This window comes from Oryza glaberrima, chromosome 3 (assembly GCF_000147395.1).
Source record: "Oryza glaberrima chromosome 3, OglaRS2, whole genome shotgun sequence".
Lineage (NCBI taxonomy): Eukaryota > Viridiplantae > Streptophyta > Magnoliopsida > Poales > Poaceae > Oryza > Oryza glaberrima.
Window position 1 is genome coordinate 2,604,329 of NC_068328.1, and position 14,066 is coordinate 2,618,394.

At 41.8% G+C, this 14,066-nt stretch overlaps 1 protein-coding gene across 1 annotated transcript; it reads right to left on the reverse strand.

Annotated features, from left to right (window-relative positions):
• Window positions 1–8,142: 8,142 nt before the first annotated feature.
• On the reverse strand, window positions 8,143–11,650 carry LOC127768907 (uncharacterized). The gene is made up of 5 exons (XM_052294579.1): window positions 11,466–11,650; window positions 9,788–9,902; window positions 9,619–9,708; window positions 8,600–8,698; window positions 8,143–8,512 (listed from the first exon to the last, which is right to left on the reverse strand). The coding sequence occupies exons 1-5, from the start codon at window positions 11,531–11,533 to the stop codon at window positions 8,411–8,413; spliced, it is 474 nt and encodes a 157-aa protein (XP_052150539.1). The 5' UTR covers window positions 11,534–11,650; the 3' UTR covers window positions 8,143–8,410.
• Between the last annotated feature and the right edge of the window lie 2,416 nt (window positions 11,651–14,066).

Here is a 14,066-nt window from a genome sequence, read left to right on the forward strand (position 1 = left end):
AAGAAAATGATTGTAATTGGTTGAGAGGAGAGGGTAGGTAGAGAAATAGTTTCATTTTTTGGACAAGTTACTGTGCTAGAAATAGCTACATTTTAGGACTGAGTTAGTACTTTTCATGGCAAATCGATGTATACCTCTTTTGTTCTAAAATTAAGCATATGAAAAATTATCAATGGTCTGGATTTTAAAAGTTTGATCGAATCTTGTCTTAAACATCAAATATTTTTTACTAGAGGGAGTAGCTGCATTTTCTACATACTCCAATGCTCTTATGATGACAACTAAAATTTATCTGAAATAAAAGCTTAACACGAGGTTCTTCTAGCAACAACGGTGAATTAAGCTGGATTACTGAAACTCTAAAAAATAGTGAGCTGGCATAACTGTATAACTAGGGGGGCCATTTGGTACAACCTCTACTCTAAGAACAAAGTAAAGTTTAGGAGCGGCGGAATGCCACTCCCTCCTCGTAGTGCATTTTTCCTGAGAGATCTGCCCGCTTTGTATTATCTAGATCTCGAAAATGTTTGGTACAACTCCAGCTTCATAGGGATTCCGAACTGTAACAAATATGCCCTAAAAGAGTGGCAAAGAGGTGAGTCCCAGACAGACGGGGTCCAGAGGGGAGGAAGGGGACAAGCAGGCCCTGAAACCTTTGAAGGCCGCAAGCAATTGTTGCCTCTTTGCAACGCCGCGCGTGCTCGATCGCCTTGCTCTCACCTGTCATTTCTTCACTCTCCATCCATCCGCATTTTTCCCAATCCAATCAGTCCTCCTCGCATCACCAATTACAGCCTGCATCCATCCATCCATCCACATATCCATGCATCGTGAATGTCATGTGAGAGCCAGCAATCACCACCACTTTTTTTGCCTTCTTGGGGAACCCCGTCTCTTACATTCTACTTGTAGATTCTACTCCTTGGCTAATTTGCTTTTTCAGTTTCCATCTCTGCCTAACACTGTACTACTACCCAATCTCCAGGCTCTGCATATGCTTCCTTTGCACCTGTCACACAAAGCTAAAACATGAATCTTCCTGTTCATTGTGAGCCATATGCATGATGAAACAAGTCGGTAGAAAAGATGCCAAGATCGAGCACACATTGCCCACAGCTAGTGACTGATTAAAGAAGCAAATGATGACTCAATATATGGGGCCTGTACTAGTAGCAAGATCAAGGTAGCCACCCACTACTAGCCGATGAAACCCACATTGATAATAGTATTATCGATTTTCATCAGAATTTAGGACATGTTTTTTGTAACTTGTGCTGATGTGTTCTGCCAGAGCTGGGACCCATCCATTGCCGTCGTAGCCAGCCAATTTAGCGGCCGGGAAACCAAGAGAAGTGGGGCTATATATAAAAACTAGTGCAGAAAAAAAGCTCTTTGAAGAGGTTGGCAGTTTGGCATTGCATGCACTATTGCAAATATGCGTTACATGGAGCAAGGAAAGGACATGTTCCAAGTATTCCTGGGGATGAGCAGATGGAGCTTAGCAGCAGTGTCCCCAAATACTTTAGCACTGACAGCGAGTTCAGCTCAGTGGTGGGTCTCATTTTTGCTCTCCTACTCTCCCACAAGTTCCATGAAACGAATGCTAGTGCCCTAGCTCTCTCTCTCTCCCTCTCTCTCATCCATCGATCAACCCCCGACATTTGCATAATATCAAAAAGATTGCTAGTACCAACATGGCTTAATTGGTAGTAGTATTTTTGTGTGTGTCTGTCAGGTAATCGATCAGAAGATCAGATGGTAAGTACAACTATAGCTTAGCTACTGCACTGAGAGTCTGAGATTAATTTGTATTGCTGCTCGATCATTCTTGTGAAGTTTGGTGTGATCTAGCTAGCTTTGCTTCATCAGATGCTCACTGGCATGCGTTTTTTAAGGATAGCTGATTTCAAGCAAGAGTACCTAATACTGGTAGTAATTAACACTCAGTTTCAGACTTTCAGTATAAAAAAATCAGTTTTAGACATTGCTAATAAGAGTATTTAATTGGGTGTCACCAATCATCAGAGAAGTCAGAGAGGCTTCACTTGAAGCCTCACAGTTTCTTAACAACATCCACCACTGCTCTGATCAGAGAACCTTGACTGGATACAGGTTAACACCACCAGCAATTAAGACGGCGAAATTCTTTACTTGTTCAGATGATGAGACTGCCAGAAGCATATGATTTGTCCCCCAGATGCATGAGACGTTGCTTCAACTCTTGTGCCAGGAATCGCGCGCGCTTCAACACGGCCGGCCTACAATATTCTCCACACGAGCAAGCAGATTGCTTGCAGATGAACATGATGATGATGATCATCATCATCATGCAAATGTTGGTCAGAAGAATGGTGATGGCGACTCGTCAGGGTCCAACAGTTCACTAGCTAAATGCACCATCAGCTCTAGCTCTTTACCGTGTAGCTGATGCGAACTGCTGTTCGGCAACGTGTGATGCATAGTGGCGGTGATAATTCCGCGGCGTTTCTTCGCAAATTGCATAGTAGTTTAAGCCCTGGAGACTGATGGAGACACAGGGTTCGGTGCTCTGACCAAACGCGTGCTTATGTAAATGACTAAATGGAAGTATATAGTTTACATCTCATTGCCACTGAATGACAGTTAATTAAACTTTCTTTTCGGCAAAGTTAGTCTATAATTAATTTGATCAACGCTGTTCGATCAAATTTACGCTATCCATATATATATGCATGATCTCGATCTGACGATCTCTGTCGCTCTGATTTATTGACTCTGATTTGATCAGTTAGAACTGAAAAGGAGATAATTAGGACATGACGAAGATTAGTGGGGAGCATGTTCGCCACGTCCTACTACAAGTTAGAAATTATCTGGTCAAAGAAATCGAAAATTAGAAGCCGCTAATCCAAAGGTGAGGGGTTAACTAAATGAATTAGCAGGTTAAGCGTCACGGCTCACATGGCGTGCATAAGCTAACAAGGCGCCAAACGGTTGGGTGGCTGGTCAAATTTGGCCCTTTCCGTTGAACGGTCGGTGGTCCAAAATAACCGTAACGTACCCGTCCCGGGCAAATTTGTTTTTTTTTAAATCAAACAAATTCAAATCCAAATTAACGCCATGAACAGCTTGCAAATAGCTCTGCACGTGTGGGGCCGAACAACACGTGCCACATGATTGCAGGCTTAATTCGATCGGTACTTCCTAATCTAGGGTTTCTCTCTAGCTTAAATATCATAGTTGGGTTTGCTTAACATCGTTGCATTATTAGCACGAGTAATTAACTCGTCGCACGGTCTAATCATACGTCGTTGATTACAATATTGTGTGTTCGATCGTCATGTACCCACATGAATCCAGGTCCACATTGGTATAGTCAAATACGGAGCGAAAGTTATTTATATATATATGAAACCCCAGTTGTGTTTATTATATTTTTGCGTGACATGATATGGTGATTAAGGTTTATGCAAGACGCCAAGACGGAACAAGCAACTGGTGACGATTGGCAAATTATATTGCTGTGTTTAATCCCAGTTACTCCTTCTCTACGTAGTTCTCACAAATGGTGCCAAAATTTGGGTCTTGGAAGAAATTACGTCGTTGCATTCTGCAGATTTGTTTTTTTGCATGTAATTAACTTTCGCCGCAAAAGATGTTGAGAAGAGGACTTGAAAACATACGGTCACTGATACTGTTTGTCTCGTAAGTTGTCGTTTTAGGAGTATCAAATCATGAACTAGTTCGGTCTCTGAAAACTCCAGTTTGTTTGCAGTCTCCGTTTCTTCAGAAGTGCAGGACAACGCAGTGCCTGCCTGAAATTTCATACGTCAGATCGCTGAAGTGAACGCATATTCTTTGGCTTGAATGGTTTTGAACGCTTGAAGTCTTGGATCAAGAAATGGTCATTGAGATCTTAGCTGAGAATGATACATAGATTTGTCGGTGTGATTGTATAACGGATAAACAGCTTGGCGTCGACGTGGATCCAGCTTGTTAATAGTTCTAATGGAATTAGATTTATGGCTGCTTTTCCAGAGCAGTCAATCTCCAACATAGAAGAAGCTTAACAGAAAATACGCACAATTCCAAACAATACATAGCAGACGAGTCAAGCTTTCACCATCTGTGAGTTTCTTAACTTTCCTTTTTGCTTTATTTCGCTTCACACAACCTGTTATTCAAATCTTCTTCTTCTGCACCTGAATCGTCTGCAGGAAACATTTGTTCAGTTATCCAAAATGGTAAAACCTGATTAAATATTTGACCTGACAGATCAATTTTTCACCTAAAAAAAATAAAAGCCTCTCTAGCCGGTCAATCAGTTTTGGAGATCATCACTCTCCTACGCTACCCATTTCAGTTCCCTTGTCACTGTCCAAGGCAAAAATCTACCACAATGTTCGTCTTAATTTATCTCTCAACATGGGCTATCTCTCATCGCAGTTTAATTCACAAGCCTATTGCCGCTCGATGACACATCTAGTGTACATAAACCTGATTGATTTTATTGGTGATATGGGTCCGGGGGTATCATGTTTAGAGGCCCAGAGATTGGACGGAGGAGGCTGTCCCCCAATGCCACGTGGCCCTCCCCCGAGGGGAGTGAGGCCCAAGGTGGGGTGGCGGCCACTCCTTCCCAAAGACTAGTCGGAGGAGGCTGCCCCCCAATGCCACGTGGCCCTCCCCCGAGGGGAGTAAGGGCCCTAGGTGGGGTGGCGGCCACTCCTTCCCAAAGACTAGTCGGAGGAGGCTGCCCCCCAATGCCACGTGCCCCCCCCCCCCCCGAGGGGAGTGAGGCCCGAGGTGGGGTGGCGGCCACTCCCTCCCAGAGATTGGACGGAGGAGGATGCCCCCCAATGCTACGTGGCCCTCCCTCGAGAGGGGTTGGGCCCGAGGTAGGGCGGCGGCCACTCCCTGGCCGAGACTAGAGGGGTAAGGCTGCCCTAGGCGCCACGTGGCCCTCCCCCGAGGGGGGATCGGGCCTGAGGTCGGGCGGCGACCGCCCCCTCCCGTGACTAGGGGTCGGGCTCCCCCGACCCCCTCTCTAGGTCATCACATACGGTGGGTTAGGTGTCCGCCTACAGGTGCCCACTTACCTGCAATTATGGCGATCCGAGCGATCGCGTCACGCCGCATTTAATGTGGCGTGCAGTGTACTCAACCGGTCTGTGACCGGTCGAATCACCGATGGGACTGGGTAGTGCGCCTGTCCGCTGCTCGTGTGTCAGGCAGCGTGCAACCTGACATGTCCCATCAAATAATGGTGGTGAGAGGTTCTCATCCTTTTATCCCAGCCGGAGTCGGTCCTCCCGCCCTGGTCAAAGCTAGGCTCCCGTTTCCCGGTGTAATAGGAGCCCAGAAGTCTTCGCCCATTAAAAGCAACTGACATGGGCGCCCCTTGTGTCAGGCGGTAAGATTTGGCAGGCCCCATCATCAAGATGACGTGCGCTTGCTTCCTAAGTCAAGAGACAAGATAGGCATTTAATGCAAAACACTTCTCCACTGGAGCTAGGTTTTTGGGCCCATATGGTAACCCCTTGAGGTATAAAAGGAGGTCCAGGCCTAGTAAAAAAGGGAGGGATCCGGGACGATCCATTTTAACGCTCTAGAGCAGTCTCTAGGCCCAGATGATCAACACCACATTTTACGTCAACAAGGGGATCTTGTAATCCTTGACTCAAGGAGCATAGCACAGGAGTAGGGTATTACGTTTCTTAGCAGCCCGAACCTATATAAATCCCTTGTGTCTCTTTTGCCTCGAAAACCTCGGATCTCACCCACTGTCCCCGGCCGAACCAAAAAAGGGGATCTTACGATCTCCCGCTAGAGAGGATCACTCCTCGACAGATTTAATCCATCAGACGTCGTAGCGTCTGCAGAGCAAATTGTGAGCTTAGCTCAGCTTCATCTTCAGTTTCAGTTTCAGTTTCAGTTCGCTGAGGGAGGGAGACAGAGCTGGCCACACGAGCGCGCCCTGCCCGGCGGTCGCGGGACACGACGCAATCACGTCGCTCTCTGCACGGATTAGCCCTAAACTAAACAAAAAAAATATATATTCCATCATCAAGAGAGAGCTATAGCTATTAGCTAGCTAACAGTTGCATTTTCTGGTTCCCGTTTTGTTTTTCATGAAAGCTAGCTGAGTGATCAGATCAGTACTTGATTTGTACTATTATCTTATTGAGAGTGAGGGAGATGGTGTAGTTTGATGTGGAGGCAGATCTTCCAAACCCACCCTAAAACAATCTGAAACTAAAACGTAAGTAATAACTAATAAGACGATATAGCTAGTAATATATTTATACATGTGTAGTACTACTATTTTATGGTAGTTAATTGATTGATCAGTTTTATTAGTAGTAGGTGCAATGGAACAAGGCATGGAGTCACTTCATGCCGAGCAGCACGTCAAATGGAAGCAAGAGTTCGTGACAGAGACTCCACAGTTTGGTGCCATTAGGACGTGGCAAAAGAAAAAAAAAGAAGGCTTTAAAAATACTTGAAGAAAGCTTGTGAGATAGCTAGATTAGCCACTGTGGAGATTGGATGTATTAGAGGACCAAAGACTTGACCGGGCCACTTTTGGGTTGCATGTGTGCATCTTATAACTACTTTGGTGATGCATGAAATATATGAGAGCCCGTTTGGTTTGAAATTAAGTTGCTGTTTGCCGTGAAATACTGGCGTTGTAGTTGTTGTGGCAAATGAGATTCTCATCCCCATTGTCCACCCAAAATTAAGTGTATAAGCTGATATATGTCATGCTTCAACTCTGATTTTATATAAAACGGTAAAACCTATTCTTTTTTTCTCGGCCATGGAGTAACTATTTAAGAGTACAAACGAACAATATAAGAAATTCATATATATAATTTATTATAGATATGCAGAAGTACAGGAAGTGTGTGTTCATCGTTTCATTACTCGATGTATTCATTAATCATTATCTCGAAGAAACTCTTGTCTGTTACCCCGTGGACTGTGGTTGGGAACAAATCTCTCACGTACGAAAAAAGAAAGATCCATTAGCACGTGGTTAAAACTTAAAGTAATTAATATGATTTTTTAAAAACATTTTTCTATAGAAACTTTTATTAAAAAATACCGTTTAACATTTTGGAAAGCTTATGCACGAAAAACGAGAAAATAAAGTTGGGAAAGTGACTAAAAAAACACACATCATGAGACACATAAGCTTAATAAGTTGTGTGGTGAAGAGGGTATGAAATTTATGAAATTTTAGGAATGCCGCAACGATATTATTTCAGCCGATTTTTGTATTTTTTTATGAATTTTGGTAACATTTGTTCAAAATTGACTAAATTTTGTTCCAAATTCGGATATTTCGGACCGAAATTTCAGAAATTTCGCCATATCGACGCTGCCCGATACAAACACCGTAAACGAAAAGTTGAACCCTGCACTGAAGAGACGGTCAAGAACGTTAGAGTACGTGGCCGGTTGCTGAAGTGTGGAGGAAGAAAACTCGCCTAACTAACAACAGCCGGAACACTACTCGCATAGGGTTTGACACATTTACGTGCGTTCACTTTCAGTTAAGGAAGCGTTGCCGGCCTGCTGTCTGAACCTGAACTTGACTCTCCCTCGGCTTGTCAGTTAGTGTGAAGACGCAGCTAGCAGCAGCTTGTGTGGACTTCAGGCGCAATGGTACTGTAGCACAAGAGAGCATCACAGCCGACTGGCACCGTAGAAATTCAGGTTTTCCTTGTATTAGTTGGTACATTCTGCTGCTGATTAGGGGCACCCAATGGGTCTCAGAATGCGCTGCTAGGAACAGTTCCTTGGCGAGTCAAGAGTTTGACCAATATTAGGTCCCTTAGATTCTGCAACATTGTCGTAGGATAGGATCCAGATTCCAGCCATATGCTTTTCAGAGTTTAGGCTAACAATCTACACCAAACCTGCAAATCATCCAAAAACCAGCTTCCAGCTTCGATCACCCAAATCGTGGCCTTGACAACAGAGGCCCAAAGCATTGTTTCGCCGCCAAAATAAGAGCCCAAGCATTGTTCATGTCTGAAGATTACATCACGTCATAAGCCTTGGACCGTCAAGAAGTCAAGATGTTTGCGTTCTCAAACATAGAGATCACAAAAGGCTAAAAGGACACCGCAAAAGCCCAAGCAGAGAAACACCAAGTCACTAACCCTTCGCATCAGTAATAACATTGAGTGCAAAATAATCAAATGGGTAATTTAATCCTTGGAAGCCTAGTTCAACAAACAAATCGCGAGTACATATACTGATACAATCTAGTCCCCTAACCCTCCACTCACACCTCATTAGGGTCGTGCCCTTCAAAAATGAATCCGATACATCTAAGGGCAGCACAACTGGTACTGTAAGCTTGTACTCCAAAATAAACTGTCCCCCATCACCGCCGGAGGCCATGGCTATCTAAAACGCCCTAGTTCGTCTTCGACTTGGGAGCCTTCTTCTTGGCCTGCCTCTTGGGAATGGAGTTCTTCATGCCCAGGAAGAAAAGAAGCGCCCCAAAGAGAGCCAAATTCTACAACGACGAGTCATATTATTTCATCACATTGGCAGGGTAAGGTAAATTTGGCAGATCTCCGAACAGAGAAAATTGTGTATATACCTGTGTGAACTTCATGAAGAGCTGCACAAATTCGGACTTCTCCATGTCGTAGTTGTAGAAGTCGTAGACAACAGGTGTGATAAAAGCGAGGTAAATCAGCTGCAGAGGGGAAAAAAAAGTAGTCCATTAGACCATGCCCAAACGAAGTTGCAGAGGAAAAAACAATTCAAGCTGGTCCAAATTCACAATGAACAGAATTGGAGTAGAGCACATATCACCATAGCCCTGTGGTTGGCTGGAAATGGTGGTTAGTTAGATAAGCAAGGTAAAAAGATAAACCAACTTCTACTGATCTATAGGATCCATAGGAGTGAAAGCAGAAAATTAAGAAGTAACTATCTTCTAGCTTTGACAATATGCACCTAGCACAAACAGAATTGTGGAAAAAAAACAAGGAACCACAGAAAGAGCTCCATCAATCCATCATTCAGACTGATGAAACAAGGAAATGGGCACATCTATGGAAGGTGAGTATATAAATACAGTAGCGCACATTCTGTAAATGAATTCTAGACTTTATTGGTCAATTATGTGGAGTTTACGCCTTTACGATGAACACCATAGTTACAGGGTTTAGGAACTACGAACAAGAGCATCAGCAGATTACAGAGGCAAACACTATGCACTAAAAATTTTTATCAGGCTTGAAGTTGGAGGAAACAACATGCAAGCCCCAAATGTTCACTTGCACAGAGCTTACATCAGATAAGTGAGCAAAAAAAAAAAAAACAATGACCCTAAAGTGAAAATTCCAGTCCCAAATAAATTGCTCACATTTAAATGACTGATAATCAAACAATCCAGCATGCGGATTGTGGAACAGCTAAGTTTTCAGCCAAAGCACTAAAAGTTTCAAATCACATATTCATCAGATAATTGTCAAGATTCCCATCAAGAATACTTTCAAGTAAAGCCCCTAATCTTCTGTGAAGTGTTAAAAGAACATTGGCACCGAGGAGAATGTGAAGATTAAATATAAAGAAAAATGTATTATAGCATAACAAGTACTGAGTACATACCAGGAGATAAGCACCAAACGAACTGCTCAGGATAAAAAGGAGACCTCCCAGACCCTTCAGACCAATGGTAGCAGCAACAATGTGCTTCAACTGGATAAACAGAACAAGTTAGTGATTAGAGCATCACAGCTACATAAAGTATATAATGGCTAAAGCAGCAAATCTTCACCTCAACATGAGGCACTGCTACTCCCAAATGTGCAGAAATATTTTTGGTGAAGACATTATACTTAGGCCGAAGGGCCTTTGCAGCCGGTCCACCATCAGCTCCAAATTCACTAAACCTGCATCCAGAACCAATTATAACTTAACAAATGAACGCACGTTCAGAACGATCAGATGTTTAGTACTTAGTACCGCACAATCAAAAGGATGGAATATTATCAAGTACTTACCATCCATCTAGTCAGGTAAATTATGAACATTTGATGAGAAATTGAAACATTAACATTAACAGATTTGCTGTTAAAATGTATATTGGACTGCCAAACTCATCACTACCGTTTCAGTCATTTGTCCCTTTCATCCCAAGATCAAAGAACCAAGTCAATCAAGAGATGCATGCACACTTATTAAACCACATCACGCGTCATTGTGTGAACCGGCAAAAAATTGTGGAACCAAACTAATTGCCAATTCAGGATAAATATTACAAATTTGCCAATTCAGGATAAATATTACAAATAAGCTTTAATTTACTGTATGGTTTGATAGATTATTTCACACTGTTTTGGTGGGAGCATCTTAATGGGACTGAAGCTTCGGGTACGTTACGAGTTAAAACAGTGGTTTCCCGTTATTCATTAAAAAAAAGGATATTGTTGTTACATAAGACGAGATATCAGTGTCACATCCGAAGATTCCATGTACATACGGATGTCCATGTACTGTTATATCCGTTGAGTGCGCCACAAGATTGAAGGAAAGCTATCAAAATTCCAAAACCAACACCTCATCTTTCCACAACTCTGGGAGCAAATTTGATAGGTACGGAAGAGCAGGTACATCTGGAGTATTTTTTTCCCCAGGATTTCCCTGAACTAACTACGCAAAATATATATAATATATATATATATATATATATATATATATATAACTGGCTGATTTTTTTTAAAAAAAGGTATTCCAGATTTCGTGTCTTAGATCTTAGTAGCAGAGTAAATTAGGTGCAAAAATTAAGTGATTATCAACGCTAATTCCAGCAGCAGTCACATCATTTCGTATCAAAGCGGAACTGCATTTCACTGTATAATATAACTCACTCAATGGGGCGCCATTTCATTTCAAACCGAAAGCTTCCAGAAAATCCAGTGGAGTGGCACAAATCAAGGAGGCATCAAAACATGCTCAAGCCCAGCAGCAAATATGTAAAACTCAAACCTACTGCTCACCAGATCAAACAAAATGAGACGAAACAGCGGTCACTCCAGGAATCTCTAGCTTATTTCTCTGCAAATCGCCATCCCAATACCACAATTCAGCAGCCCAAAGTTGGATCAAAACATGCAGAAACCAAAACTGGCCCCGTTTCCATTATAGAAACCGAATCGGCCCCCACCAGATCCAGGCATCAGTGCATCACACAACCCCCATGACCCCACGAAACCAACCAGCCACTAAGCCCACCGCGAGATCTAAGCACCTGAGAGAGAGAGAGTTCGACGTTCCAAACCCCCACAAGTCCCCTCAAATTCCGCGGCCACCACACCAGATCTACCGAAACCGACCTCAAACCGAACCCAGCGATCCACACACGACGACAATGAGAGTCATAACCGCAGGGGAGAGTGGAGCTGAGAAGAGAGAGAGAGATGGAAGGCGACGCAATAACAAGTAAACAAACGTACTCCTGGTAGGCGGAGAGGAGGAAGACGGAGGCGAAGAGGACCCTCCCGGCGAAGGAGACGAACCCCATCTCGCGCTGCGGCGACGGCGAGGGGAGAGAGATGCGGTGGTGGTGGTGGTGGCGATGGGGTAGCCGCGGCGACCTCCGTGCAGTGCTGCTCTGGGGATGGAGACGTGGAGAGGCCCGTGTCCGAGCCCCACACTGTACTTATAATAAAGAGTAAATTTCACAAAACTACATATATTGGTTCAAGTTGTAGAAAACCACACATATTTTGATACTTGGCACTTAAGTACAGATAGTTTAGTTTCACAAAACCACACTATCGATGAATGGATTCACTTGTGATATGACGACGTGGTTGTTTCATCTAGTATGAGGACGTAGTATCATATTAATTTCGTGCGATGGCTGGTAATAGGATGTCATGTCCTCGTCCTAGGTGAAACAGCCACATCATCTCACGAGTGAATCTATACATCGATAGTGTAGTTTTGTGAAACTACACGACCAAAATATATGTACTCAAGTGTGAAAGTGTCAAAGTGCGTGTGGTTTTCTACAACTTGAACCACAAAATATGTAGTTTTATGAAATTTACTCTATAATAAACGCGGGTTCTGAGCATTGTGGCCGAGCTTTTCGGGAATTAACCCTCCAGTTCTTCAATATTTACATTACACGGCTCCGTGGGTGAAGCTTCTTCGGACCTTCGTGTGATCATGTCTGAATTTCAGACTCCGTGCGCTACATCGAATTTTCAGGATGCCTGAAATTTAGGGTGTGTTTAATTCCTGAAAAAAGTTGTAAGTTTGAAAAAGTTAGGAGTTTAAAAAAAAAAAGTTGAAAGCTTATACATGTAGGAAAGTTTTTGATGTGATATGATGTGATGGAAAGTTGAGAATATGGGGCAAACTAAACACGGCCTTAGTTTTCGTGTAATTCTATGTCTGTGTAACTTTAACTTTTGATCACCAATAAATTTTAAATGGTTAGATCATGATGTAAGAAAAAATTATATCTATATATGGGATACAACATACTTCGTTAATACTCCCTCATTCCCAGATTAATCATTATATAATGAAATTTAAAAATTCTTAAATTGATCATCATATAACCGCTTGTGCACGAGTTTTATTAGAATACAATTAATGCAGCATGGGAGAATGAGTACATGCTAAAGTGTAATTGGTTTTGTTAGAACATAATTTATGCAGCATGGGAGAATGAGTGTATGCTAAGGTATAATTGGTATGGTGTTTTAATCGATGTATGCTATTGTAGGAAAATGTGTGTATGGTGTCTTGATTTATGCGATTTAAATTATATTTGTTCTTGGTGCATAAATATATATGATGATCAATTTGGGAATGAAGAAGTATGAAATTATTTGGAGTATGTATACATTTTTTAAAAGAAATACAAGTAGTTATAGATTAAAGATGAATATAGTAGCTAATGACAAGCATTAGAAGTTAGAGGGAGTATCAAGTATGTAAGATTTGACAACCATATTAAAAATATTGATTTAATGTTGTTTGTGTAGGGAAGCAAAGCACCAGTAATGTCGTGACAAAATCATAACATTATGGGTGCATAACTTCTCTAGTATTCCAAGTTTCCAACAATTTGTAAGCCTGTGCATGCATGTGCACTTTTCGTGTAATAAAGAAAACAATATTTGTGTGTTTAAATCAAGAATAGGATTATTGGGTCTTTTTAGTGGAAGGAATTATATATTTGTGCATCGCAATGGGACTTAAAATTTACTTTGTGCATGGAACTTAATTTAGTTTGTTTAATTTCGAAATTTGCATGCCAAGGTTTGCTTTTCAAATTTTTATTGTTGTGCATTATATTAGTATTTCTTTCATGCTTGTAAAATATATCTTCTCGAGAGACAAACTTGTGCTGCATTGCTCAAATAATTTGTCTAAGTTTATTTCTAAAAACAATTAATTTGACCATAAATAAGTATATTATACGTTTCAGTTTATCCACATTCACCACTTTAGAGCGGGGGACTAAATTTCTCAAGGTGGAGCCGCTATCTCCCAAACACTTCCTTGCAAGAAGGGATAGAGACACAATACTCTTGCAACCTTTTTACTTCTGTTTATTTCTTCGTTGCCACACATGTAAAGAATCTCAACAAAAAAATTGACAGATAATCTTCAGGCAAAACTCATTCAGGGCTTTGCTAATGAGTCAAAATGATTGTATGGATCTACTAGGAAGAAACGTGGTTTTAACGAACTTGTCGCAACAAATGGAATTCATCATGTACTAGGGGGTGTTTAGATCAGGGGTAAAGTTTTAGCGTGTCACATCAAATATAGAGACACACATTTAAAGTATTAAACGTAGTCTAATAATAAAACAAATTACAAAATTCATCTGTAAACCGTGAGACAAATTTATTAAATCTAATTAATCCGTTTGCAAATGTTTACTGAGCGGGGGACTAAAGACTAAATTTCTCAAGGTGGAGCCGCTATCCCCAAACACTTCCTTGCAAGAAGGGATACAGACACAATACTCTTGCAACCTTTTTACTACTGTTTATTTTCTTCGTTGCCAATGTAAAGAATCTCAACTA

Bases quoted from the DNA above. Each gene is read 5' to 3' on its own strand.
- LOC127768907 (XM_052294579.1), bottom strand. From the start codon at position 11,533: ATGGGGTTCGTCTCCTTCGCCGGGAGGGTCCTCTTCGCCTCCGTCTTC. The intron at 9,903-11,465 runs GTACGTTTGTTT...TTCTGGATGCAG, and splicing joins CTCCTCTCCGCCTACCAGGA to GTTTAGTGAATTTGGAGCTG. The intron at 8,699-9,618 runs GTATGTACTCAG...TCCCCTCTGCAG, and splicing joins CGTTTGGTGCTTATCTCCTG to CTGATTTACCTCGCTTTTAT.